Source organism: Fonsecaea erecta (assembly GCF_001651985.1).
Source record: "Fonsecaea erecta strain CBS 125763 chromosome Unknown Scaff4, whole genome shotgun sequence".
In the NCBI taxonomy this organism is placed as follows: Eukaryota; Fungi; Ascomycota; class Eurotiomycetes; order Chaetothyriales; family Herpotrichiellaceae; genus Fonsecaea; species Fonsecaea erecta.
The window spans coordinates 1,608,093-1,635,877 of record NW_017387247.1 but is presented as its reverse complement, the minus strand read 5'-3'; the positions used below and the strand labels follow the sequence as shown (position 1 = coordinate 1,635,877).

Genomic DNA, 27,785 nt, shown 5'->3' with positions numbered 1-27,785 from the left:
ACAGCTGGTTTCCTTCTCTCCCTCGTCGCCGATGGCGAGTCTGGAGTCGGAGGCCCAGGATCCTTCACACCTCTGAAGCGCCTGCTCAGCGAATCGGTACCGCACATCCAGTCAACGAAGAGTGAGTGGTGGTTACGGAGGAAGCAGGAGGTGTCTCGGACATGAGTCGCAGCTTGGTGCTCATTCAAATCCAGGGGGTCCATCCTAGCCCGTCGTCTTTGGGCGGGTCTGCCTGCTGGGGACTCGAGGGGACTCAAGGGGACTTGACTTGTTCGCCGCGGACAAAAGCACTTCGTCACCGCAGCATCCATGTTGGTCGAGAATTGATTCAGTCTGGCGAAACTCGCTCGATGCAATCCCCCAAGCCAGAATATTGAATTCTCTCAGCTGTCGATGTGCCTACAGTGGATCAGAAGGAAGCAACGAGTAGTATCGAAGAGGCTGCTCACAGCTGCTCACAGCTGCTCACAGCACGATAGATCCAACAGGCGTGTTCTGGACGTTGTCCATTGCGTAACCTCATACCCACCGTGCTGGAGGGGTGGCAAACCCACAAGTTTTGCATCCAATATGCACTGTATCTTGAGGAGACCTAGTCTGTTGATACGTGACCAGATACCACCTGAATTCTTGATTTTGGGCATCCTAGGTCGATTATTGAAGGACATCTGATCCAGGGGGGCAAAAGAGAGCGGCAGGGCGTCTTGCATCTGCCCTGGTTCAGCTGAAGGATCTGCAGCGCGACGGATTCAGCTTAACGCTATGCAGGTATGTGCATATCCGAGCACCGAATGGGAAGAGCTCCAAGGCACAAGATCGACCGATCGGAAGTTGACGCTCGGCTTGATCAAGCGGTAAGTCAGTAAGCGGGTTGAGATGGTGAGGTTCAAATCTCTTTGCCAGCATCCTATCAGTCGCAGTGCTCCAAAACATGATTTTACGCCTCACGTTTCTGCCTCCACATTCCAATAAGAAGATGGTATTCGGTGGGCGTATAACTAGATTAGCCAATCTCCTGTCGACGTGGACAATGGCAAGCTCCGCACGAGCACAGAGGGGTAGCACAGGACCTAACTAGCTCGTGAAAGGGCTACGGTCCTGGAGAGTTTGTTAGGGTATCCCTGAGCGAGTGTGCCCGTTGAAGGGGATTGCGCATGAAGAGCTGTTTAAACGCCTTTTTGGGGGCAGGTATACCCCATCCTCGAACCCTGTCGTAGATTGGACCTGCACGCAAGCCGCGAGCTCCTTTACAAGGGGGAGGGAGATCGACATTGTTTAAGGGGCGACTCGTCCAAGGTCGAAATGTCTGGAAGTCTGATCCATTGGGACGACATAAGTCTTGCTCAAGCAGAATCAAGTTTCCAGTTCATTCCGTGTAGCGGTAGATTGACTTCTTCGGATGCCGGAGAGCAGTGGGACCATGATGCAGGGTGACCTCCAGGTTAAGCTTCCCAGGCACGTATTGAACGGCTCGTCACATACCCAGGAGTGTCTCAAAACGTCAGGCAAGCCCTTGGGAAGTTGAGGACTGCGCCAACAGTGGCATGGCGATCAAAGAGTCAATGCACAGTACCTGCTGACCATGGAGATGGCACTTGCCGCTCCTGTTACGCCTTGCGGTGCGTTCAACAGAGCGACACGGCGCATGGTGCCCCGCGCAGTCCTCCATGGGGCTCGTACAGGCGTTGTCCAGAGAGAGTCTAATCCACCGAGAACCCTCTACAGGTCCGTTCCTCTAGGTCCCTTAGGCAGTGCAACCAGCACCCCGATCCCCATAGCGGCCTCCGGATTGCGTGAGCAATAGTTTAGGGAGGAGAATGCCGAAAAGGAAAGTATCGTCGTCCGCTAGGCCCCATGATTTGTACGGAAGTTTCACAGCCTGGCATTCACTTTGAGCTCTCACATCTGCGTCAGCCGGATATGTCGAGCACTAACGGGACAAGAGAACAAAGAGGAAACAGCGATGGCTAACAGCAAGATCGAATGGAGGGCGAAGGAGGAGACGCCTACGAGCTGCTCTGCGGGTGGCGTGATGTGCCCCCATTGCTGGTAGTTGCCGATTCTGGACATCCGAAGAAACTGTAAGTTTTGTAGCCAACTGACCAGCTAGGCACCTTTGTGAACTCCACGCGAACAACAATGACAAGCTCCGACGCGTGATCAAGCAGGGTGGGTGGGCAAACCCTTCGCCCACTATGGGCACATTGAGATCTTCACCCAAGGCGAGCATTAGTTGTTGAATGTTGCAGTGGTTTCGATCTTGGGATTTGCGTTTTGGTAGATGGTTGCACAGCATCTGTGGCTTGTTTAGGTGGCGAACGCGAGCCGGTCGGACATGTATCTCCACGTAGAAGACGGTACATGGGCTGAATATACTGTGTACACTATTGAGCACACAGCCCGTTCTCAAGAGCTGTGATGTGGTTGTAACGTGCAACCAGCCGCTCTATGGGACCCCCGCTGACAACAGCAATAACGGCAGCAAGCAACAACAACAAAAGTGGTTCTGGCTTTTTCCGTCGTCAATTCTTGCCGCTGCCGTGAGCCGAAGTCGAGGACGGCCCTGGCAGAAGCCATTGGGCCGCTAATCCAGTTTAGGGGGAAATCCGCCATAAGACAAGGCGCCGATGACCTGTTCACCAGTCGTTAATCGGCGTGCACCACTTCTAGTAATGTTGAGACTGCCAGAATGGGGTTGGCAAGCATAATCCAAAGCCCACAACCTCTGGCCTGAGTCAATATCGCCACCTGGCAGGATCATTAAAGCTCGAACCGGGGAAATTTCCTTAATAAAAGCCGAACACGGAGTACGAGTGCACGAGGGCGACGGGAATAGCTTCGTTCCTGAAAGAAGTGCAAGCTGTGCCGAGTCCTGGGTGATGACCCGTTGTGGCCTGGGGGTTAACAAATGTACCGTAGGAAGTATGACTGGCAGAGTTTGGTCTTTGCAATTCTAACTCGTAGTATATACCCGGGAGGGGACGGTCGAGGACGCAGCTTCGAGGCTTTACCGGACTGAGGAGGGCGGCGTTAACCAGTACGAGGTAGTCCTTCGAGCTTCGGACAAAGCAAGGACAGGCCCTGCAAGCTTGGACGGTTTCGACGGTTGGTGGCGATTCTGATTCCGAAAATACCTACGAGCCCTAGCAACTGGCGAATCGGTTTCTGCATGTCGTTCGTACTTGTGAGGACCGGTCTGAGTAGTAGAAAAGGATCTGGTGGGCAAAAGCTAGCCCTCAAGGTAAGGCCCGGGGCAAGATGGGACTCGTAGTGGTTCTTAGTTCCAATAAGCACCCACGCCAAAACGAGGGTTGTCGGCTGATCGGACCCAATAACCACAGCGGCCATTGCGCCACGACCCCCGTGGCACTGGCGAGGCGAAAGCAGCTGGTCCAAGCTCCTTGGGGGCCCGAAAGGTCACCGAAGCTTCCGTAGAAGCTACGGGGATGAACTAGGTACACGAGATCAAGGTCTCACACTGACACATGTCCGACCAGGACTTTGCCAGACAAGCCCTGATTGTGGCAGCCATTCGTGGTCCCGCCACCAGTGCCGTCCCTCGATACGGAGTATGTGCTTACGTGAAATTCCCAACGGTTCGAGAAAAGTCCCAAGTCATCTTGTAGCGCTAGACAAGGGCACACTGGAGGAACGCTGGACACATGATCCTTGATTTCGACATCTGAAATTCGCCTTGCGAAGCCGAAGGAGTTTGCGCGTGGTCTTTCTTCGAGACGAGGGGAGAAGGGGTAATAGATCGACAAGCGCTGATCAACCCTGTCGTTCTACAAGGACGGGCTCGGTCTTCTACTCCTTTCTTTCTGCATCATGGCCTTTGGCGATCTCATGGTCGACTCGTGGCAGATGCCCATCATCTTCTGGTTGAGACACACGACCGAGCTCGCTTAATTGTAGGGGGGTCAGATCGGCCCGCGAGTGTCCGCGTAGAAGAGATATCCGGGGCTTCAAGGAGTCGTGCAAGGCTGGCAAAGACGATCCATTGCAACTCTGACATTCCCTAAGGAGAAAAGATATGACGGATCTGCAATGTAATGAGATGCAATGGACTTATTCCTGGTAGTTGTGATATATTTTTCATCTGCCAAATAACGGTTAGTGACAGGCCAGGACATGCGCGGTACGAGCACTCGTATACAGATAGATGGTGGGCCACAGCTCATGTCTCTCTCTAATTGTGGCGTTTTGTCCTTCGTACTCCGTATGAAGCAGGTCGCTCGTCACAGCCTCAGGAGAACTGCTTCGGCAAACGGACTTGCTGCTGTGCAGTTCCAGGACGTGTGGCGTTTCAGGGGGCCAATGAAACTCGCTTGTCGACCTACCTTCCGGCAGTGGGTGGCAGGGCAATCACTGGCTGTGCAATCCTTGATTCCAGACGAGTCCGGGGTCTGCAACAGGCCGTCAATCGTGATCGCAGCCCCGTTGACGCCTCGCTTCATACGAAGCGAAGACTAACTTTCCCAAGATCGCCGATCTCGAGCCTGCGCTCCCTGATCGAGGACACAAAAGTTAAATGGAGATGTCTTTTCCGGGGCAAAAGATTTGGATATGCCGTTTGACACTAAGCAATGCTTCCTCTTTCATGCGACCTTGACCGCTGTGTAGACCACAATTAAGGAGCGAATATTGACCAGGCGACGATCTCACTGAATATTGATCGTCGCCTCGTGGAAGTTGCAAAGTCCGATGCAGTCTAGTCCCAGAAGTTGTCATGGTTCCCAGGTCAAGTCAGTGGTAGCGTAGATCGTGCTCGAAAACCATACTTCATCTCGTAATTGTGTCAGCAAAAGGGGGACAATATCTGCAGTCTTCGAGAATGGTGGGTAGTAGTCACCCCGAGCTCCTGCTGCTCGGCCGCTTTGCGAAGGCTTGTTTGACGTGGTGATCATCATGTCCATGGGCCGATTAGGGAGGGCGATGACAACTCCTATCATGGACAGCCGAAGAAGACCACGATGCATGTCGCTACACCGCAATGCACTCGGTCCCAGAGCCTGTACATACAGACATCCTGCCACCCCACCGTCCTCTGGCCACCGTTATCTTTCTGACGAACGGGGACAATTCCGAGCTGTGGCTTGAAACAACAATTTATTTTCCGTGGCCGAACACCTTTTTCCGGGGGCCGAGCTCGACGGATCCAAAGCCTTCAGCCTTCGCGCAGGCGTAGAAATTGGGCGGCATTGCTAAACCCTCCGTAGGCTGGGAACAGCGAGAAAATGAACAACAGGGGAGCCCTTTCGTCATTCGGAGGAAGGGAGACACCGGCAGGGAAAATGGGCCACAGCAGCTTATGGGTGGCACTCCTAGCCCAGGGATATTTCCACTGATCTACCAACGGTCTCTAAAATGAGACGGGTCGAGAGAGGCTTGTGTACGGTCCAAGTTGCATCATCATCTCCATCATCGTACTTTCCTCATGGCCAAGCTGCACCTCTCAAGTTCTTGGGGCCTACTTGAGCGACCACTGACATGTGGGTACCACTATCCAATCGAGTGAAAAGATGTCAGCCAGAAAAGAGCACTCGCGAGTTGCCAGGCGAGCTGGAGAAACGAAGTACCCAGGTACCGTAGCGGCCTGTGGCTTCAACGTCCGCTGTGCAGCCCTGACCACGCCCGACGTATAACTGGGACACACTGGCCCTTCTGCCATCGTCAGGTGTCGTACATGGGTTGGACTGAGGCCTTGGCCGGCACAACAAATCGACAATTGCTAGCGGGCGGACAAGCGAACGAGCCCTGGGTCCGGCAAGCAGGCCATCTCGACCTCTGCAGCGGTGGGAAGGAGCCCACCAGCATCCACCTATCCACCCAGTGTAGGCCAGTTGTGCCGAAGAGGCACCAGGCTTAGAGTCCAACGCTTGACCTGGGCCTTACCTGGGGTCAGCTCCAATTGTCCGCTACGGGGACCAACTGCTGAAGCCCGATCGGCGACCCAAAGTGGCCTGGGAGGCACCCATTAGACTTTCCTCTATGTGGCTGCTGCCCAGGAAGGCTAGTCGTGGCCGTTCGGCGGTCAAGTTGACAGTGCGCGCGTCTGATCTCCCTCTAGCCTCGTCCCCCTGTCGACCTCCTCGCTTGTTGGCCCTGCTAGAACAAGATATCTGGCCTCTAGCGCAGCTTGGCGATCTCTCAAATCTTCTCGCTGGAGCCCTGCCGTGACACCATCCCTGCGCGGGCGTGTGATTGGCTGCTTGTTGGCGTCAGTCCTTTGCAGAGCAAGGTGTGCAGCACGGTGATGGAAAACGATAGTGCTGCTGCCACTGGGATCCTGGTGACGGGACACGGCATACAGTGGACCAGGCCTTTTCGATCACCTCAGCTTCCCATTGTATTGGTATCCTGGAATTGCGCCTGTCTCTTTGGTCGACCGTCTGCCCCATGGCCAGCCTCCCCGGCAGGAAGATCGAGTGACTGCCGGGCGTCGCCACCGAGGGCTTCAGTGCCCACCTCACGAATAGAAGGACGATGATTGAGCCAGGAGGGAGAGGATAGGGTGGGATCAGATGCATGATTGCCTGCAGCAAACGTTCGACAACGGTCTGGCCAGTTGGCAAGGGCAATCGTACAACCAAATTTTGGCAACTTCACTCGAGGTGCTGAGCGTGGTCGTCGTGGGTTATGCAGTCAGCGGCAAAAGTTATTTCATCAATAGCAACAGTCAAAATAGCGACGGAACATGAGGTCCATACCAGAGACAATGTACGTCAAAGCCACAATTAAACAATAGATTTCTGTATCAATATTTTCTGGATCCGCCCGCAGTATTTGTGGGCCGTTCCAGCTTGAATCAATCCTGCCTGCCCTAGCTATGGAAGAGCCCGCCCATCAAGTGCCTGTCAAGTGCCCGTCAAGGTCTGCCCGCAAAAAGAAAAAGAGACCGTCCCAGTGAGTTCGCCCTGCAACCTGTTTCCTGGAAGTCCAACTGGGACATCCGTTGTAGAATCAATACAACTCATGCCCCAGCTCTGGGGTTCCCGTCCCGCCCGTAAAGAGTAGATCTCGTCACATTCCACCAACATTAAATCAATAAGATAAAAAGAGATTTTCTTGATAACATGAACCCAATAAACTCCCGACCCGACCAGTCCCTTTGCTCAGTTTTGGGTATCGTAGAGTCTTGCACTCATGAAACTCGAAGTTAGCGCCCGATGGCTAACCTGCCGCCCGTGTTGTTACAGTTGGTCGCGGTGGACCAGAGGGAATGAAGCAGAAATGTTGCTGCCAGGCTCGATGCAGTGCCGCGCATCCCAGCTCTGGCGGCTGAGGGACCCTGATAATCCTGGCACCATCATTCAAGAAGCCGTGCCACGTTCATACGAGTGTCCTTCTCAGTGGGAGAGTTCGGCTTGCCGCTGGATGGGCCGGGGCTGTACCTCACCGCCGTATTCAGGCTGGGCAGGTGGTTTGCAGCATTCTGGCGTGATGGTAGGTGCGGCGAGCTCGCGATAATAGTGACTTCGGGAATCACCGAATCTGCCCTTTCCGCTGAGCGATACGGTGGCAAATCTTGTTGCGCTCGCCCTTTCCAAGAACCATCAATCTCGGCATCCGGATAGTTGCCTGTGCTGTTTCTGCGGTGCATCTCTGGCCACAGGTCTAAAGGCGGCAATTTACCCACGGTCCCGCCCGGACGAGGAGACGTAACCGTCTTTGGCGAAATAGAACAGTTCGACTGGTTGTCTGATACCAGCGATGGCGCTTGTTGAGGAAATGACCCTTGTGAGGCTTCTGTCGCGGCCGGAGATGGGACAGGCGCTTCGGGCCAGTTCAGCGGCGGCAACTGGCACTCTAATCGACTGGGAGACCAGTTATGAAGCCCAAGGAGTGGTTTCCCTCCTGGACTGGGCAGAGCAGAAGCCGAGTGAGGCTGGAGAGGGCTTGGAATCTGCTGTTCACACGCCGGGTATAGAAGAGATCTGCAATCAGTTTGTACGGAAAGCTGGCGCCCGTCCGGTCGCGGAAGCAGGTCGTATCGACGGTCTGGTCGCATGCCTAGGGTGCTTGAGGGACTGAGTTCAGGCCTGTGAAATGGGTCTGAGACTGAGAATGGTGGTAGGCTTAGCTGCTCTGGGAGATAGAGCTGCTTCAATGGCAGGGACGAAGCTGATGCAAGGATAGGTTGCGACCGATATCCCACCATTTTGGCAGCAGCACCGTGCGGTCCTGTGTTTCTTTTTCGGCGATTCATGCTGCCATTCCACCAATTCTTGACCGCATTGTCGCTTCGGTTGCCCAGTCGTCGTGCGATTTCGGCCCATCGCTTTCCCATGTCGCGGACCAGTTGCTCAATAACTTCGCCCTCCTCTGCCGAAATAGGATCGTGGTTCAGAGAAGGCTTTAGATTTTGGTGATATCGTTCTCGACACTGCTTGGGAGATCGGTGTTGCATGTGTTCAGAGATACGAACCCAGTTGTTCGGTCCCTGGGTTCTGACAAGATGCAACAGAGCAGCATCTTCCTCTGGTAGCCATGGGCCTCGTCGGCCGGATCGAGACATGTTGATGCGGGAATGGTTGCGCAGGACGTAGTCGGCGTCGGGCTACTCTTCTCAGAAGGTACACGAGGTCGAGAAAATTCACACTCTCAGAGGCGAGTCCAGTCGATATAGGAGGCAAATATGTAGAGACGGCCTCCAGTGCCTGCCTTGAACTGAGTTCTGGGCCAGTGGGGGTGGGCGTGAACGGTCCGTTGGAACCCTCAACCTAATATCCACAACTAAAACCCCCAGGAGAAACGGACAGGAAAGAAGTTCTGTCTTCAACTGTTGTTTGGAAGCGACGGTTGTGTATGAGTTTCGAAATGCGAGTGCGATGGTCGAGTAGAAGACGGAAGAACAGGCTTTCTGAAGAAGTTGAGAAAAGGAAGATCGGCCCAGAGGCAATAATTCAAAGATGTTTTGGATGTTCAATGATGATCCTCCAATAGACGGTCAAGGTTACGGGTGATTCACCCCTCCGGTCCGCGCTTGACTTAACAATGATCCGAGACCAAATCGAGTCTTGTGAGTGGGAAGCGCAGAAGAGTTTGGGCTCGGTGGTCCAAGGGGTTCAAAAAGGTGAAATTCTGATATTCGAAACTTGCTATCATTCGGTGTTTGTAGTGTACGGATAGAGGTCCTGTGGTCCGTAGAGGGGGAATAAGGGAAAGAGGCGCTGGACGCACGAGCTAGCATCGCGCCATGGATGGCGAGTTGGGAACTCTCGACGTCCTCTTTCGGAAGCCCGGCCGGTTGTTTGTGGATGGTGGTTGAGAAGCCAGAGTCCAAGTTGGGGACCCACGCCCATCCTTCCCGGATCACTCCTGACCGAACTCTAAAAGGATATGGGAAAAGTTAAGGATATGGAGCAGTGTTCTTCGGCTAAGCCTGCCAGCTCACTTTGACCCAGGGCAAAGTCCGCACCCAGCCAGAGCAGGACCGCAGGCCCAAGGGGACAGGGCCTCAGCGCCAGCTCAACGCCGCGATCGCGGTGACGCGCTAGCCCTTCTCGTCCCATGGATCCATTTTGTTTGCCTTGTCGAAGCTGGAAGGGCAGCGTAAGAGCCCGCTTAAGGTCGACCCAAAACGCCCAAGTACTCCACCAGATCGATCTGGCGACATGGGTACCCCCAGGCCCATTGAGGGCAGCCTATACCAGGACAAGCAAGAAGGTCAGGGCATCTTGACAAATTCACCCTCCCAACACGGCAGAGTGGAGGTGTGCAGAGTTCACGCTTTCAGGTCTCTATTGCATGCATAACGCGCGGAAACTCTCTCGACACCGGCGTCGATCTCTGGAGATTTTCAGCAGCATTGAGATGAGTATCCCTAGAAACCTGGGATTATCAGTGACCGGACGCTGAGGGGCAAACCTGTCGATCAGGGCAATACGACTCCATTCCGAGCCCGGCGGCAAGTCCCGAGGGTTGTATTGGTTCCAACAACAAGCTGAAAGCGGACCCTTGGGGGAGGGTGTGGGAGGGGATACTTGAATTTTGCCTACGCAGTAGAGTTAATTCGGCCTTGTTGGATCCCGTCGCCAGCGGAAATGGACTCGACCCCCCTGATCGGTGATGATGATGGCGGGTTCGCCCAAGAGCAATCAACAAGCGATGTCGTCAAATCACCGTTTTGCTGAGATGATGGAGGAAGCAGCTGCAAGCAGTATAGTTGCATGTCAAGGACTCGATCGAGACCTCAGAGCGACGGGCACTGTGAGTGGTCGGCGGTCTGGGCTTCACGTCAAACATTCGAGCAGCTAAAATTGCGAGAGCCACGGCTTGCAGCCGGAGCGTTTTGACCGTTGTGGCCCCTGCGAGGCCCGGGCGTCGATTGGAGCAGCGTCCTGGCTGCAGATAGCATTGGCGAACGGAGGGCCCAATGACAGATGATGGACAGGGGTCGCGATCGCGTCCGGAATCTGGCGCGCGGAATCCAGCGACTTGAGGACGGTGGGAACCTCCAGCCAGGCTGAGACGGCTAGCGGCGACTTGAGACGAACGCCACATTCGTTAGAACGTCCCCAAACAGTCAGTCGCCAAAGCTCCTCACAGCCAGCTCTGAGCTTGTGCCAACTTTGGATTGGGAAGATCATCGACTCCGCCGGGGTGCCGCTCTGTCAGATCCAGTCGCGGTATCGTCGAGACCACCCCTGTTGTGTGACGACCCCTCCCCGCCTTTGATTCCATTATGCAATACAACTGTGTGAAGATGCTGCGCGCCCGACTCTTCTTTCAGCTCAAACCACCAACACTAAAACGTTTGTGTGGAGTGGCCATGGTGCTTGGACGGCGCCTCGCGGGGTATTGATTGCCTCGTCAATTCAGCTCGTCTTGATCACTACGTCAATTCAGATTCGATGGACAATGGCGCGACGGAGGTGAGAAGAGGCTCTGAATCGGTGGAAACCCATCCTGCACCCTGGATCCTAGTCGGTCAACAGAGGAGTTCGTCAAGTCCCACGTTCAAAAGGTAATAGTACCGAGTATAGCGGCAGTCTTTGGCGAGGGGCACACGTAGTCTGTCTGCTGCAAAAGTCTGACTGGGGCCGGGAGGAGGTGAAAACTTCGGATGCGGTAGCCGGACTGTCATGGGGGAAGGAGACGAATGGAGACGAATACGAGTCTCAAGCGACGGGGAAGCGCAAGAAGGGTGGCAGGGGATGGCACAAGGACGGACTCGATAGCAAAAGGAATCTGAGTTCAGCTGCTGCAGCATCCAGGGCCAAAGTGGTGTGTGAGTTATTGAGAGAAGGAGGGGAAGCTTCGAAGCTTCACGGACTGGTCGACCGAGAAATGGAAACTCTGATGCCCCGTGAAACCACCCGCCACACGCACGAGGGGAAGATGCTTCTTCGTTGATGACCCTTCAATTCATTTCCGTATTTCTTGACTTCTGGCAATGAATATCTTTTTCCATTTCCGACTATATTGCTCCATGTTTATGAAGAATATCGTCCCCTTTATTCCCTTCTCCTATTACTCCTGTCACTCGCAACTTACACTCTCTTGGTCCGAATGGGAGTTTCTCTCTGCAACATACCCGCGGTGCTGGGTCTCGGACAAGAAAGGCGCCAACCTCATGCGGGATCCCAGAAAGGACGGGCAAGCGTCTTACGGAGTTCGTTTGTTCCTTTTTCCTAATGCTCTCAGAGCAACGGGAAATGCTTTCGTTTCCTCAGACTCCAGCAATGGCTTTGACCACTCCTCGCTTCCTCTTCCTCCCCTTGGATCCTGTGATTTCAGCTGAACGGGTGGTGGCGAGGACGTCGGCGACGGCCGCACCGGGGCTCTAGATCTCGTCCTCGGCTATCCCAACCTCGAATTTCTCCCAGATCGTGTCCTCATGCAGACTACCTAAGACGGCATTTTTGGAATCCCAACTTCAGCCCTCAACGACTCCACTCCGGCAGCAGTTGTCAATTTGCCACCGCTGGCGGATTGACGCATCAAATGGCTCGGGACTTTTGGCAGAAGGACGTGGCGACCGTCCCATGCTTCAGCCGTTGCCCGTCAGATGTTGTCGCGACCCGTCCGTCGCCAACTTGCCGACGAGAAGCCCGAAGGTTCCACCGATGAGAAGAACTCAAAAACGTCACGCCATCGAGCTTCACGTCAAGGAGGTCTCGGACTCTCGCCCCTGTCAATATTGGTCTCCAGGAGTAGCGATGCCTCCGGTTGCCACCGCACCAGCGAGCACGCTCCTCGAGGGACTCAGCTACAGTCCCCAGTTTACGCATGGGGATGGACGTCCGCAAGTCCACGCATGGTGGTGATCTCTCGACCGAGTAGAAACAAGCCAGAGCCACCCCGTGGGCCGTTGCTCGAGTAGCAGTAGTAATTCAGTAGTTCCGACGTGAGCTCCCTCCCTTCTCTCCCGAGGGAGGGCATTGCTTCGTTCTGCCCAGTGTGAGCAATCTCAGAACTCCCGCAGGCCGTTTCGTGTCTATGCAATATTCACAAACTCTCTCTTCTTTCCTCTGGTCATGCCAGCAGCTGCGCCGTCGGCCTCCTGCCATGTCGCTTCATCGACGTATTCCGATTCCCCTGCGACTTCTCTCACTCTGCGGCCCAGCACTCTCAGTCCCGCAAGATTAAACCCCAGCTCCCCTTTCTGTCTCATGAGCGTCCACCTCAGTTGGGCCCTGACCTCCTCCAACATCCCCTTCATTGCTCTTGAACTCACAATCTGTTTCTGGTGCGTCTTCAGCATGAACAGTAGTATCCGACATGTCAGGGGAATAGCCCGGCCTTCTTCAGCCCAAAGGGCGAGGAATGTAAAGAGTGCGGGAATCTGAGAAAACGAGAGGACGAGAAGGGCATCCTGGAGAGATGCTGAGGGAATCTTTTGGAAGGTGCTGAGGACGTAGGTTGATGCGGACATATTGTTGTTGGCAACGAAGATCGGATTCCGCTGCGGTGGTGCAGCTTTGGGATTCGTTCTTTTCGTTTCGTCGTATACTCGCATTGTTTCAAGATCTTCCATGCCGACCTCCAGTGCCTCCGCTATCTTCTCTCCGGCCATCAACGTCTGGGCGGTCTGCCTACCGGCGGGGCCTGCTTCGACACCATCGGCGTTCGTCTCACCCTCAACCTCATTTGAGTCATTTTCTAGTGATGTCAAAAGCGTGTTCTCATAGAGATCCTCGAGTTCCTTCTCTCTTTCTTCCTCCAGGAAAATCTGCTCATCGGTCTGTTGCCATATACGGATACTTTTATCGTGACTCGCCGTCACAACAAACTCCCCAGAATGTGCAACTGCCATGGCCCAAATCTCCCCGTGGTGACCCTCCAGCTTTTGGATCTGCTCAAACTTATCCGCATCATAGTATTTGATTATCTTGTCCTTGCCAGCGGAGAAGAAGTGATGGCCATTGCCTTCGTCGTTATTCGGGACGAATTTCACGGCGAGGATGCTGTCCTGGTGGGCAAAAAAAGCCTTGTGACAGTCGCCAAAGTCGAGGCCCCAGATGCGAACGTTCTTGTCCGCACTTGAGGTGACGATCAGTTTGCTATCGTAGCTGATGTCCATCGCTAGCACAGGCAGTTTGTGACCGTAGAGCGTGAGGAAGAGTTTGAGCGTGTCGGTGAAGAAAACCTTGACAGTATTGTCGAGGGTACTGACGGCGAGGAGTTTCTCGTCAGGGGAGAAACAGATGCTGAGAATGTCGTCGCTGACTTTGAGCGTCCTGGTATGGACGAGGGTGAGTTTAGCATTTTTCCGTGTCGTACCCAACACTTCTTCTTGGATGACTTTAAACTGCCAGAATTTGGCACATTTGTCGGCAGATCCTGTGAGTAGAGATTTGCCGTCCGGGCTGACTTGAAGCGACCAAATGTCTCGCTCGTGCGCGGTGATGGTATCCAGCAACGTAGACGCAGCGATATCAAATACTTCGAGCGTACCCTCTCGTGTCCCCACGACGACGATCTTGTCACCTGGCAGGAATGCCACGCAAAGAGCATGGCCGCAATCTAGGGTTCGCAAACAAGTCTGTGTTCGTGTGTTCCAAATCTTCAGGCTGCCCTGGGATGCCGTGGCAAGCATTCTGTCATCTGAGCTGAGGGCGACACAGCGAATATCTGTACGGTGGCCCGGCATATCCACTGTGAGTGCACGGTTGTACTCTGGAGTTTCGGGTGATTTCTTTTTGTCTGATGCGGCCACATCGAAAAGCTCAAGTTGATTGTTTGAAGTGGCCACCAGAAGCCGGATTGACTTGCCAGATTTTCCGCCAGCCCAGTCCATTGATCTGACCTTGCCTCCCGTACGCACAAGAACGTAGGGCACGAATATGTCGGCAGCTGTGGCGCTGGAAATATCTGTCGAGTCTTCGACGTCATCAGCGACGTCGACTCCCGAGTCCGCGTCCGCCGCACCCTCCTTGTTCTTCCTCCGTTTCCGCTTTCGGGCGAGAGATTTTCTTACTTCAGTTTCTGAACGAATCCGTAGTATCTCGATGGCTTTGTCGGAGCCGTGCACGGCAATCAAGTCGCGTTTTGGGTGGAATGTGATGCCCAAGGGCCGATCGCGGCTGTGCCGGTACAGTGTTCCTTGCTGTCGCAGGATATTGTTTCCTTCCAGCATGTCAATGCCGTTTTTTTGCTTCAAGACGACTTGATTGATTGACCACACTTTCAACTCCCCGTCGTTTCCGGCGGTAATACAGCCGCTGCCATCCCTGGTAAGTCCCAGGGCCCAGCATTCCCCATTCGTTTGTGTCACATGCGTCTCGATACAGTGCTGGGTAGCCAAATCCCACACCTTAATCAGGGCATCCTTGCTGGTAGATAGCAGGGAATCATGAGACACAGAGTCACCATCGAGCCCATCTGGAGTGTCGCCAACGGTGAGGAAGTTCAGCGAAGTGATTTGGTCCTTATGACCGCGCAGACGATATAATCCCACCTCGGCGACCAAGTCCCAGAGGATAATATCAGTGTCCTTTGATCCGCTGGCTAGACGGACTCCGGAATGATCAAATGCCAGTTGGGTAATCGCCCTCCTGTGGCCATTGAAGGTGATTATCACTGTTGCTGTTCTTGAGTCCCATATCCGAATCTTGCCATCGTCGTAGCCCACGGCAAACACATCAGGGTCCACCTCACTTCGGCAGATGACGGTCACAATGGCATTATTGTCCTCGACGTTCCATACCCCAATATTTTCCGACTTCTTCAGATCCCATACCAAGACTTCCTCATTGGCGCCGACATAGGCACGACCTGCGCCACCTCGACTCGCAGTGTCCTCATGCTCGGAGGTTGGGTCCCAGACGACGTTCGCGGAGGCAGTACAGATCTGGCCAAAGGTCTTGCTGTGCTCGAATTTGCTAAAGACATGAGTATCACTCTGGTGGCCTGTAGGATCTTGTTTTCACTCACAGATATGACTTGACCATTGCGGGGAGTTTGGCGGCGCAAAGTCAAGTGAGGCCGACAACTTTTTTTTTCTCTTGAAATGCGGAGAAATTTTGTCGCAACCGGTGCAAAAACGCCAAGACATGAAGATGGCCGTCTCGCCGTATAAGCGGCGCAGGCAATTACGCATGAGTCCGGAAAAGCTATCTCGACAGCCAGCTATTTGCGCCTCTGGCCCCTTCACGGCCGTCAAGTTAATCCTGTCCAATCTGCCGTGGGCTTGTCACAGTTGAATCTTCAATTTCCCCTCCCTGGAGCATGACGACCCTGGCTGGCGGCATTTGTCATGTGGATTCCCACCTGCGCCGTCGGTCCTGCCTCCAAATCAAATGAATCCGGAGACCCTTAATGGTTATCCATTCTGACACCTCATTGGCAGGATATGTGCTGACCACTGGGGGGCTCTCGGAGGCTGAATTCCCTGAGGAGGCTGTGCTGCATAGTGTTGGGTCACTCATGTCAAAACGTTGTTCTAGACCCCCGAGGGCCTAGAATCCATCGTAGAAGGACACCACGCAATCACTTGACTACACGGAGAGGGCATCTAATATAAATCGCTCGAGTCTCGCTTTGATGACCAACTGCAATGCCAGGAACGCCGCCCTTGGTTGCCAAATGGCTGATTTGCGACAACAGTCCCTTGCGAATATGATCTCTACAACCGTGGAACGACTACGCCAGAGGAACCTCACATGTGTTCGGGTTATCGAGCATGACTGTTGTATTCCCGGGCTACTTCACGGTGCGACGCAAGAAAAAGTTCCATGCTTAAAGAGCAGATATGCGGAGCGACCTGGTGGTACGGATTTTGATTGCTAACTCTTGTTTCCAGCGTTCGTCCAGTTTGACAATGACGGGACTCACCTCCAGAAACTGTGTGTCCGCCTCCGCTGGGACTTTGAGCTGTTGTGCCAGATCGCGACGGAGTGGGAGGCACGAAACAGCAGCGATGCGAGCATGTTTGGATTCGATTCCACCATCTTCTTCTGCGAGGCTGTGTGGGGAGTCGAGACGTGTCGACGCAGCCAGTGGACGTCGAGTATCCAGCTGAAATATGCCGAAGCATTCAATCAGGTGTACCGAGATGTCAGGAGCTGTCTCCACCCCAAGAACACCAGAGGGAACGGCGAGGACTTGTTTACGACTGTGCACGTCTTCGAAGCACAGTCTAGAAACAGCATCACATATCAAGTCAGTGATAACATCTAGCCTATAGAGAGAAGGTTTGATGCATATCGAAGTGGGCCGCTATATACACGGAAGTAACGCATACCGGATATTGAGCACTCGGTACGGAACGGATAGGGAGCCAGGGACACGGCAAATATGAGGCTCAATTGATTTTTTCTGCTACCGAAATGGGATAATCAAAGCCTCCTTACATGAGACCGTTGACGGAATCAGGCCATTGGGGAGGGTTCTGTGGCATGAGGACAAGAATAATATTAGTCGTGGAAATGGCGATATTAAAAGCCGCTTGGAGGAGCATCTCCGCGGCGACCTTAAAAAGATTTTCCCCTCGTCCACTTTCGCAGCAGATCTACGGAGTACCTCGTGCTGCCTCAAGTCACGACGCGACAGCTCTTTAAACTCTTCCTTTATCTTATCTCTTAGAGACACTGGGCAGCAACGCGATGATCGGAAGGTGAAAGAAGGACCGTCACCCTCGAATCAATATGCTTGCCTCGACACTGAATCTGCTCTCTGAACATAGCTTCATCGACATGCCCGCGGAGTTGTGTCCATCTTACTACTACCGATCTCCCACTGTATCCCCTACATGTGGGACGTGGCCTGACAGGTAGCCTGTCCTGTTTACGTACTGAATTGTTTTCGTCCCAAAGAGTTCTTGAGTTGAAGAAGCGTCGACGGGTATATAAGACTTGTATCTGTGCTGATCTCTGCTCCCAACTTACGCACAAACCAGCATCTATCCTTCACCCTTAAACCAACAGCTAAACCAAGATGCTTACCTCCACTCAAGTCCCTGAAGCACTACACGGTGACGAGCCAGACATCACACCAGTGCAGCCATCTTCGTCTCCATCGCAGCGCCCCCAGCTTAGCCCCGAGCACCAGAAGATCGTCAAGTCTACTGCGCCCGTGCTGGCCGAACACGGTGTTGCCATCACTTCGCACTTTTATAAGCGCATGTTGAACAACCACCCTGAACTGCGCAACATATTCAACTCAGCACACCAAAGTACGGGGGCGCAGCCTGCGGCTCTTGCACACGCGGTGTGGGCATATGCTGCCAACATCGACAACTTGGGGGCCTTGACCAGTGCGGTTTCTCGAATCGCCCACAAACATGTCAGTCTTGGGGTCACTCCCGACCAGTATCCCATTGTTGGGGAGAACCTGCTTGCCTCTATCCAAGAAGTACTGGGGGATGCGATCAACCAACCCATTCTGGACGCCTGGGCCGCAGCCTACCAACAGCTCGCCGATATCTTCATCGACGTCGAGCACAGCCTGTACGAATCAGCCGAACACAGTCCTGGCGGCTGGACAGGATGGCGCAAATTCAAAGTTGCGCGCAAAGTCGTCGAGAGCGATGAGATTATCTCGTTCTACTTAGAGCCATTGGACGGAGGTCCGCTGCCGCACTTCAAGCCGGGCCAGTACATCTCGGTGAGAGTATTCCTACCGGAGCTAGGAGTGTACCAGCCTCGTCAATACAGCCTTTCTGACACAGATGATGGGAGACATTTTCGAATTTCGGTCAAGAAGGACGCGGGCACGAGCCCCGCGCCGCCGGGACGAGTGTCTAACCTCTTGCACGAGAACTTGCCGGAAGGCGCAGAGCTCGACGTCAGCAACCCGTTTGGCGATTTCACCCTCGACGTGGCCGGCTCAGATGAACCCGTCGTGCTGATCAGCGGCGGCGTTGGGATCACGCCCATGTTGTCCATGCTGGGGACGCTGGTCGAGCAGGCGCCCACGCGGCCGGTGGTCTTCATCCACGCCGCCCGCAACGGCAAGGTCCACGCCATGAGGGACTACCTGGCGCGCATCATCAAGGACAACCCCCAGGTGTCAAAGGTCGTCTTCTACGGAGAGACCGAAGCCGCGGAGCGTGAGGGCGTCGATTACGACTTTGTCGGGCGCCTCGTGCTCGAGAACATCAAGGATAAAGTCCTCCTGCCAGGCGCGAGCTACTATCTGTGCGGACCGATCCCGTTTATGCGCCTCCACCAAAAAGCCCTCGAGGACCTGGGCGTCCCTCCCGAGCGGATCCATTCTGAAGTCTTCGGCTCGAGCGTGGCCTGAGTCGACATTTTGGGTCGTTGGTCCTTCCCGCCTCCTGGATCCTAGAATCATACAATGTAGTGTGGCACTCACACGAAATAGAACAGCGGCGTTGGAAGAGGTTCGATGAATTAGACCTTGTATAAAATCTTAGATGACCATACCAAATACATTTTATTGCCACTTCTTCATCAGGAAATTCTCTCAGGCAGACAAGCACGGACTGTATGAATTGGGATTGGAAATGAAACTCATCACCATGCTCGAGTTGTCACCATAAATAAGAAAGAGGCGTTAGGAAGTATTGGTTTTCAGCTGTTTTCTAAAGGAGGGTGATAAGCCATCGGATTTTATCAACCTACCACCCTCCCGGTGTAGGTTCAGAGCATGTATCATTTCTGCAGCTTTCAAGATCCCTTGTCGGTAGTACGGAGCAGTTTGGGACAGTGATAGAAAGAGGATTGTAGTCGTATGGTGCTGACTTTACGAGTACATATTGTACATATTCAACCCGCCAAGCAATTCCGCCGCTGACATCGGCACCTCCCCGCACTCCCTTCTTTCGACGCATTGCAGCTTCGCAACAGGCACGAGCGCACTAACTACAAGCACATCCTCATCCAGTCGTCAGTGTCCCGAGACAATTCGAGCACGACTCCCAGACTTTCCTCACCTTCTCGTTGCTGCCGGCCTAAGCAGCCCGACCTACGGCTTGCAATGCTCCTCCTCGACTACCAGAATGTCCTCATTCAATCCCTTCTGACTGAACGCTTCTCTGGCGCCCCTCCCACGTCTATTGACCAGGTGGTCTCCGACTTCGACGGCGTCGCGTTCCACATCTCCACCCCGACGAGCAAAACCCAGATTCTCATTTCCCTGTCCATCAAATGCTACCGCGAGCTGTTGCAATATGGCGCCGAGCAGGTCCTGCAGCGGGAGTATGGGAACTATATCACCAACACAGAGGCCGGTTATGACTTCAGTATCTTGGTCGACCTGGAGAACTTGCCGCCCTCGGCGGAAGAGAAGGAAGAGCTGGTGAGGCGGATCAGTCTGCTCAAGAGGAACGTCATGGCGGCGCCATTTGAAAAGGCGTTCGACGAGTTCGCGCAGTTGGCGGAAGAGGCGAGCAAATACACCTCTGAGTCCGCCCCGCAGGGTGTCAAGGAAGGAGGGGACGTCATGGCCATCCACTACCGCGAGGAAGAAGCCATCTACATCAAGGCCAGCCACGATCGGGTCACGGTCATCTTCTCCACCATGTTCACGGATGCCGTGGATAGGATCTTTGCGAAGGTCTTCTTGCAGGAGTTTGTGGATGCCCGACGGAGAGCCATCCAGAATGCGCCGCAGGTCCTATTCCGGAGCGATCCGCCGTTGGAGCTGCAGGGGCTGAGAGGAGTTGGGAAGACGGGCGAGAAGGGTGAAATGGGCTTCATTACATTCGGTATGCCAACTTTGTCCTGCGCTCTCTGGGTGATATAAATCTTCCCCAAGGCTAATGTACCGACAGTGTTGTTCCCCCGACACCTCACCCGTCAGCGACGGGACGAGGTCATCTCCCACATCCAGACCTTCCGCGACTACTTCCACTACCACATCAAAGCCTCCAAGGCGTACATCCACTCGAGAATGAGACGTCGGACGGCAGATTTCCTGCAGGGTAAGAAGCTTCGAATCTAAATGTCCATGTCCAATTTGAACGAAATTTGGAAAACTGACAAACGTCCTTCGTAGTGCTCAATCGTGCGAGACCGGAGACGGAAGAACGCGAGAGGAAGACAGCAAGTGGGCGGACGTTCAGAGTGCAAGGCTAAAAACTCTCCCAAGCCCACGCACGACTTTGGGGTACGAGATGAAGACGAAACCGGATGAATGTGATCAGAAAAATGGGCTTTACGATGGGCGTTCCCCTACACCTAGAACGACTCTAGATCTTATTGCCGTCCCAAAGGGCCTATACGCCATTTACACATCCGTAATCCTGACTTGCTCAGGGGCTTCGACTTCTCTTGATATCTTGTGTATCAAGCTTGCTATACAGTAGTCATCACGCTCGCATTGGAGTACCACGCCAACATGGGATTCTCCCCATTCCGGACCTCCGTCTGCTCCACCAGCGCCCAGCTCTCCAGAAACTGCCTATGACTTGACACCCTCGTCAATTTGCCCGTGATCGCGCGATAGATGTCCTCCATCATGGTGAAGTCGGTCGGGAAGAAGATGTCGAAATAGCCCTGGTGCACAAAGGGCGTGGACACCTGCACGTTCCGCCGCTGGTAGCGCGTCTGGACGACGGGGGCGTTGAGGCCCGGCACGGCGTCGGGGAGGTAGTTGAAGTCGGACAGCACGAGGCGGTGAGCCGGGAAGTACTGGTTGAGGATGTCGAAGAACTCGAGCAGGCGCGTCGGGATGTACTCCGGCTTGCTCAGGTTGGGCGACAAGGGGAGGGCGTGCCGGAGTTGGCGCAGGAGTCGGGGATACTGGGTGACGGGCGTGACGAAGGGCGAGCGGGCGGCGATTTCCCTCACGCGAAGGTACCGCAGCGCCAGCGGGTCGAGATTGCGGTCGTAGAACTCGAAGAACTCCCCGTCCTCGTCGATGAGGACGCTGCCCTGAAGCGGCTGCTCCGTCTCGGGGTCGTAACGCAGGCAGTCGTGCGCAAAGTTGTCGATGACCTCGAGCGCCAGGAAGAAGCACGGCGAGTGGATGTACTCCTTCCAGTCGAAGATTGACCGATGGACGATCTGGACGTGGTCCAAGTGTTCGGCGGCGTAAGGTGACCGTCGCAGGCTGGTCAGCTGCAACTCGGCCAACGCGGAGGATATCTCGATGATCTTGAACTGCGTTCGGCTGTAGACTTCCGGCTCGTATTCGTAGATATAGTCGAGTATGTTCCGCATCAGGGTCCCGTTCCCTGCGCCCATCTCGTAGATGATCAAATCGTGGTATGGGAACAGGGTCATCTTGTAGTTGGTGACCAGATACCGCGCAATCGCTTCGCCATAGTATGGCCGGAAGAGTTCGGTGGGAGTGTGCCACAGTTGTCGCGTCTCGTCCGGCTCGATCTCGTCCAGGGCATTTTCAAATTCAATATAGCTCAGGTCCACCAGACGATTGAACTCCGCGCCGTCCTTGATCGAGGCAAAATCGAAGGGCTTTCCGGCATTGAAGATCGTCGCATGCTTGGTAAAGTAGCCGTAGTTGGGGTTATACAGGCTGTCTGCGTCCTGTTAGTGGAAGGCTCCTCGAGATCCAGCTTGAGGACTCACCGTCAATGAATTCTCTAGTCAGCATTTTAACTCGACGCGGCCGTTGAGTCCTATGCCGCAGGTCATGCGCCGTGACTTGAGGGTATTCCTTGAGCTGTCTTGACATATCTTTCGGGAAGGCATCGATCCTCTGCTGCCACGAACTGCCTCCTCCCGCATCATCTTGCTTGCGTCGAAGTGCAAATGTCCGATGCTGTTGGATCGAGGGGGCTGGACAAGGAAGATTCCGTCGTGTGCGAGTACATCGCAGTCGAAGGCAATGCCGCGACGGCCTCATGAACAGCTGTTGGAATAGACGAGTCACGGCCGGCGAGTCCATCAGAGGCTCAACACCAGAGGCACCGGGTGCAGATGGTGCTGAACAAGTAGATAGATCGCCAAGCACCCCTGACCGAGCCTGGAGCAGAACAGTAACACAGCCAAAGCCCAGTCAATGGAAACGAAAGTAAAATGCGGAGTAATAGTTGCTAAAGATCTGTTTCGGGTAAAGTCGATTTACTACAGTGGACCATTGATCCGGCGAAGTTGAGTACGGGGGACTGATACTTCCCCTTGACGCATCTCTTGCTGTTTGATACAGCCATGACAGTCGACATTTGGACACTTTGGACCTCGAGATGTGGTCATTGATAGCACGATAAGAGGTTTCCGGTACTTTCCTTGGTGATAGTTCTTGAGCAGAATCATCACGTTCTCAGCTGGCGGCCAGAAAACCCACCCTGTATTGACGCAACGTTCAAGGTCTCCAACATTTCAGACAAGCAGAGCACTATTATGCCATGGATAGACCGTACCTTTGCTATCGGCATCGCTTCCGGCCTTGCCATCGCCGTCATATTTGATCAGCTCCGTCAATTCTACCAGAGCCATAACTCGCCTTTCAGAACCCGGCGGCTTTCGTACTCCCAGTCCAACGTGGACGGAACCATAAATTCCAAAGGAGTGAATCAGATATCTCCTCCACCCATTGGCATGGGCATAGAGTCGACCATAGGTTCCACGCCTCTGATTGTCATTCCCTCGCTTTCCGAGCTCACTGGTTGCACAATCCTCGCCAAATGTGAACACCTCAACGGTGCTGGTGGCTCACCCAAGGATCGGGTAGCGTTGTCAATCCTTACTCGAGCGGAAAGCCAGGGCCTCCTGACGCCTCACAGCGGAGACACCATCTACGAGGGAACAGTCGGGTCAACAGGGATATCTCTGGCAACTTTGTGCCGTGCAAAAGGCTATCTTGCCCATATTTGTATGCCGAATGACCAATCTCATGAGAAATCCAACCTTTTGTTGAAGCTCGGTGCGGTGGTCGAAAGAGTTCCACCTGCGCCAATAGTGGACCAAGAGCATTTCGTTAACCGTGCCCGCAATCTCGCCCGAGAACACACGGAAACCCCAGAGAAGAAAGGCAGAGGATATTTTGCGAACCAATTTGAAACAGAGGCGAATTGGCGAGCACATTACGAAGGTACGGGGCCAGAGATATATGCTCAATGCCAGGGCAATATCGATGCATTTACCGCAGGCGCCGGCACAGGAGGAACGATTTCAGGCGTGGCGACCTATCTTAAAGAAAAGCTGCCAGACGTTCAAGTCGTCCTGGCAGACCCTCACGGTTCGGGACTGTATAACAAAATCAAACATGGCGTCATGTTCCATGCCCTGGAAAAGGAGGGGACAAGGAGAAGAGATCAAGTCGATACAATCGTGGAAGGAATCGGGTTGACTCGTTCAACGCTCAATTTCGAGCAGGGGAGGGAGTTGATTGACGATGCCGTCAAAGTGAACGATCAGCAGGCGATGAATATGGCGAGGCTGTTGGTCGAGAGGGATGGCATCTTTGTGGGAAGCAGCAGTGCAGTGAATTGTAAGCTATTCCCTGTCCCGCTCCATGTGTGCCCGCTCAACTGATTGATTGCCAACACGAAGGTGTTGCTGCTTTACAAACGGCACTTAAATTAGGGCCCGGCCATACGGTCGTCACGATTCTGTGTGACTCTGGTATGCGCCACCTCTCCAAATTCTGGGCACGGATCGGTGAGATTGGAGGGGAGGCACGCACGACCGTCGAGGATATCCTCGAAGGCAGAAAGCTGAACTGAAGCACCTTCTCACCAACTCTTTTATCTTCGACCAAACAACTCGTCGTCGGAATCAGGCTCCATTTTGAGAAACGTAGGCGGATCCAACGGTGTCTCTTCCTGTCCAGTATGCTCCGTCCGGTTCAGATCAGACTGTTGTGGCGGATTATGAGCCTGCTGTGTTGACGTGGGAGACCTTCTTCGAACCGAGCTCCACAAACTTTCCAACCACATTTCAGCCAGTTTATTTCCAATCTCGCTCTGGTGGCGATGTTTAAAATGTGACGCAAATGCTCCAATGTCTCGCCTCGGTTTCTGACAGAGCTCCGCCAACATACAAAGTTCCGTCTGCGACCATTCTCTTGAATTGTCATTGCGAAAACCAGACGGTGTTCGATATCGATCATAGATGTCGTTGAGCGCGATTCCACTTTTACGAGTTCGAAGGGCTCCGCACTCCGCGATTTCATCGAAAGACAGTCCTGCACCCTCATGCAATTCAACCAAGGTCTTAAAGTCGGCAATGATTAATCTTGGCGCACGCGGCCCCCTGCTGCTGCATGACACGTAGCCGTGGATATACTCCAGGTTATGCACGTCGTCGTCATCTATTTCGCCCTTGTCATAGTCCCTTGCCAGTTTTGCCCAGTGCTTGAGGACACCTGCCCTGGAGGACCACTGGCGAGAGCAATAGAAACAAGACCCTTCCCTCAGCCTTAGGATTTGCTCGTCCTCTTTATCTTGCTTGCGGGACTTTCTTTTGAAATCCTCTCCGCTGTCGTTGCTCCCCCCTCCCTCGTCCTGTCGGTCAGAAAAACCGTCCTGAAGTGGATCCGCGGACTCAGCCCGAGAATAGCGACTCACAGCAGGTTGACGCACAGCTTTCTTTGACCGGACTCTGGCCGGCTTCCAGAGAGATCCGGTAGGGGCCGGAGAGGTCGTTCGTCGATCTGTTCGAGTAGGTACAGGGACTGGTGGCGTCCCGGAATTCGAAGCAGATCTGCGTGGCTCTGCAGGAACGAGATCTGTGGGGAGGCGCCACGCTGGCTCGATATGCGCTTGAGCAGCATAATTTCTAGTTCTTCGTATAATTGCCAACACCTCCGGACCATGCCTAGGTCCAAATTTCTCAAGAAGACTTCTGTCGTCCACCTCCTTATCGAGAGTCTCGAACTCGGTCAGCAAATCAGTGGTCTTGGGACCAGGTGAGTCTTGAAGTTGAACTTGGAACAACGAGTCGGGACTTGTTGATCTTTCCGGCTTTTGTTGGTCTCCGAAAAGTGACTCATCGTCAGAGTCGCCCAGACCAGAGCGGACAGTGGTTTGGCTCTCTCTTGAATCAGGACGCGCAATGTAAGATGCGCGAGCACGGACGGGTACAAATAGTTCGTCGTCACTGTTCACCGGGTCCAATCCCGGGTCATCGCCTGCCAGTGCAGCACTCTCAGCGATTTCCTCAATACTCGTGATGGCCTCGTCTGCGCCCTTATTGAAGTACTCATTTGCGCCGTCTTGAGCCCCAGTCATTGCTCTTAACAACGATTTCGCTTTTGCTGTGTATTCACCTCCTGGATCCGTCTCGTTCTCCATTGATTGCACATGGCCGTTGTTCACGACGATAGACATTGTATCCATGTCTATCTCGTCACCGACGCCGGAGAAATCGTGAGAGTACTTCTCAAAGATTGATTCGAACCGTGATTTCAGCAGCAAATCATTACGTAGCCGTCGGGTGCCCAGATCCTCGTCGAGACGGGGATCAGAGGAATGGTTGGCGAACATGAAGAGGCGCGGCCTCTTACGGAACGGTTCCTCCATTGCGAAGCTATGTGGTAGTGATTGAACGAGACGGTCTGAGTAGGTGTGAGAAGTGGACAATGATGGGAGAGGAGGGGCATTGGGCTGGCGAGACTAATTAATGAGCCTGATGTTCCGCAGGCGCGTCGCGCGTTTCGTGTCCACCACCCGCAACGTCATCCGCCATTTGAGGAGGTTCTCACTTCAACACCATCTACACTATCACCATAAAACATAACAGCAGAGATGTATTGCCAGAAATGCCGACAGCCTGTTCGCTTTGATAGCTCGCTCGAGAACATCAATCCAGCGTCCTTTGACCTGCTTGTTGGTCTGTCGATCCCCTGCCGCTGCGCTTCTGCCTGATACTGACTGTCTCGCAGCATCCACGGGCAAGTCGCAATTGAACAATGTGACCTCTTCCATCTCTCGCATGAACTACCCGCACGAGAGAAAAGAATTATATGACCGCGTCTCCCTCCAAGCGAACTCTCCCGTCTATAAGAGATCTATTGCTGCGCCAACGGATGAGGCAGTTCTCCCTCGCCGGGCTGACCACCCAAACGGCCACCCTGATATGTCGTTCATTGAAATCACACAGTCACAAGTTGCTTTGACCGACAAGGAACATCAAACTCAAAAATTACAGAGTCCTAACGCGAGAAAAAATGGTGCCGACGGTGATCCCGTGAAAGACCTGCGGATGTCTGCCACGAAGAATCAGATTGAAGATCTGTTTGCCATCCTCTCCTCCCATTCAGACATCGATCATCCCTTGTGTCAGGAATGCACTTCCATGATGCTGTCGCAATATGCTACACGCCTGGGTAGTGCTAACAGGGAGAGAGACGCCTATGCTGGTTTTCTCAAGTCAACCCAAAGTCTCTCCTCCGAGATTCGGGGACCTTCAGATGGGAAACGAGTTGGAGGTACAATCTACGAGCAACTGGAATCGACCGAAGCCGAAATCAGAAAAGTGGATGTTGAGATTGCGGCTTTAGAGGAATTGTTGCAACACGAGGAATTAGAGCAAGAAGCGTACTGGAATTCGCGAAACATAGTCGATGACGATCTCTACCATACGACCACATATTTCTCATTCCTAAGAGAGAAACAGATCCATGATCTCCGACAGCTTGAGCGTCTGCAGCGCACCAATGTCTACAACGACACTTTCTGCATTGGCCACGATGGCTATTTTGGCACGATAAATGGCCTGCGTCTAGGCCGTTTGCCTGGCCAAAATGTTGACTGGTCTGAGATCAATGCTGCATGGGGCCAAACCTTGCTGCTCCTTGCCACTGTTGCAGAAAGACTCAAGTTCACATTTCAGGGTTATCGTCTGCGACCTCAGGGGAGCACGTCTCGCATAGAAAAGCTCGAATACCCTCAACAACCTCCCGACGTGCAGAGACAACAACCAACAGGCCGCGACGGAGGTTTGCGTTCAGCTGCTGCGAACCCTGAACCGAAGGTCACCCCCCTCGACCTCTTCAGCAGCGGCGACATGGCAATCGGCCGCCTTCTGAACCATCGACGGTTTGATGCTGGCATGGTAGCATTCCTCGACTGCTTAGGGCAACTCGGGAAACACGTCGAGAAGACTTCCAGCGTCGACATCAATCCCAAACCATCCGTACGGAATGCAACACTAAAGAACACACAGTCGAAAAGGGTGTTGCCATATGGGATACAGGGTGATAAAATAGGGGACGTGTCAATCAAGCTAGGAGTCGGTTTTCATCAGGACGAGAACTTCACCAAAGCTTGTAAATATGCTTTAACTTGTTGCAAGTTCCTCCTGGCTCATGTCAGCAACCTCGAAAGTCAGAAGGAAGCATGATCACTGCACGACGACGACGACGACCATCACAAAAAGGGCACATGATTCGGCCTGATCTAGAGACAGACCAGTGACTCGGAAGGACTAGGTCGGGTTCGAAGCAACCGTTGACTTCCACCTTTACGG

At 53.7% G+C, this 27,785-nt stretch overlaps 9 protein-coding genes across 9 annotated transcripts; 5 read left to right on the top strand and 4 right to left on the bottom strand.

Moving 5' to 3' along the window:
• Nucleotides 1-7,309: 7,309 nt before the first annotated feature.
• Nucleotides 7,310-8,518, bottom strand: AYL99_05351 (hypothetical protein; the record flags this gene model as incomplete). Its single annotated transcript, XM_018836863.1, has 1 exon — nt 7,310-8,518. The coding sequence occupies one exon, from the start codon at nt 8,516-8,518 to the stop codon at nt 7,310-7,312; it is 1,209 nt and encodes a 402-aa protein (XP_018693716.1).
• Nucleotides 8,519-12,442: 3,924 nt separating this feature from the next.
• Nucleotides 12,443-15,398, bottom strand: AYL99_05350 (hypothetical protein; the record flags this gene model as incomplete). The annotated part of the gene is made up of 2 exons (XM_018836862.1): nt 12,443-15,329; nt 15,382-15,398. 2 exons carry the CDS (start codon nt 15,396-15,398, stop codon nt 12,443-12,445), a joined length of 2,904 nt encoding a protein of 967 aa, XP_018693715.1.
• A 634-nt stretch (nt 15,399-16,032) lies between these two features.
• Nucleotides 16,033-16,626, top strand: AYL99_05349 (hypothetical protein; the record flags this gene model as incomplete). Its single annotated transcript, XM_018836861.1, has 2 exons — nt 16,033-16,159; nt 16,250-16,626. The coding sequence occupies 2 exons, from the start codon at nt 16,033-16,035 to the stop codon at nt 16,624-16,626; spliced, it is 504 nt and encodes a 167-aa protein (XP_018693714.1).
• A 756-nt stretch (nt 16,627-17,382) lies between these two features.
• AYL99_05348 (hypothetical protein) lies at nt 17,383-18,690 on the top strand (the record flags this gene model as incomplete). Its single annotated transcript, XM_018836860.1, has 1 exon — nt 17,383-18,690. One exon carries the CDS (start codon nt 17,383-17,385, stop codon nt 18,688-18,690), a length of 1,308 nt encoding a protein of 435 aa, XP_018693713.1.
• A 696-nt stretch (nt 18,691-19,386) lies between these two features.
• On the top strand, nt 19,387-20,486 carry AYL99_05347 (hypothetical protein; the record flags this gene model as incomplete). The annotated part of the gene is made up of 3 exons (XM_018836859.1): nt 19,387-20,116; nt 20,183-20,332; nt 20,407-20,486. The coding sequence occupies 3 exons, from the start codon at nt 19,387-19,389 to the stop codon at nt 20,484-20,486; spliced, it is 960 nt and encodes a 319-aa protein (XP_018693712.1).
• A 219-nt stretch (nt 20,487-20,705) lies between these two features.
• AYL99_05346 (hypothetical protein) lies at nt 20,706-22,047 on the bottom strand (the record flags this gene model as incomplete). Its single annotated transcript, XM_018836858.1, has 2 exons — nt 20,706-21,892; nt 21,942-22,047. The coding sequence occupies 2 exons, from the start codon at nt 22,045-22,047 to the stop codon at nt 20,706-20,708; spliced, it is 1,293 nt and encodes a 430-aa protein (XP_018693711.1).
• Nucleotides 22,048-22,715: 668 nt separating this feature from the next.
• On the top strand, nt 22,716-24,040 carry AYL99_05345 (hypothetical protein; the record flags this gene model as incomplete). The annotated part of the gene is made up of 2 exons (XM_018836857.1): nt 22,716-23,805; nt 23,868-24,040. The coding sequence occupies 2 exons, from the start codon at nt 22,716-22,718 to the stop codon at nt 24,038-24,040; spliced, it is 1,263 nt and encodes a 420-aa protein (XP_018693710.1).
• A 21-nt stretch (nt 24,041-24,061) lies between these two features.
• On the bottom strand, nt 24,062-25,837 carry AYL99_05344 (hypothetical protein; the record flags this gene model as incomplete). Its single annotated transcript, XM_018836856.1, has 1 exon — nt 24,062-25,837. The coding sequence occupies one exon, from the start codon at nt 25,835-25,837 to the stop codon at nt 24,062-24,064; it is 1,776 nt and encodes a 591-aa protein (XP_018693709.1).
• A 225-nt stretch (nt 25,838-26,062) lies between these two features.
• Nucleotides 26,063-27,659, top strand: AYL99_05343 (hypothetical protein; the record flags this gene model as incomplete). Its single annotated transcript, XM_018836855.1, has 2 exons — nt 26,063-26,147; nt 26,200-27,659. 2 exons carry the CDS (start codon nt 26,063-26,065, stop codon nt 27,657-27,659), a joined length of 1,545 nt encoding a protein of 514 aa, XP_018693708.1.
• Between the last annotated feature and the right edge of the window lie 126 nt (nt 27,660-27,785).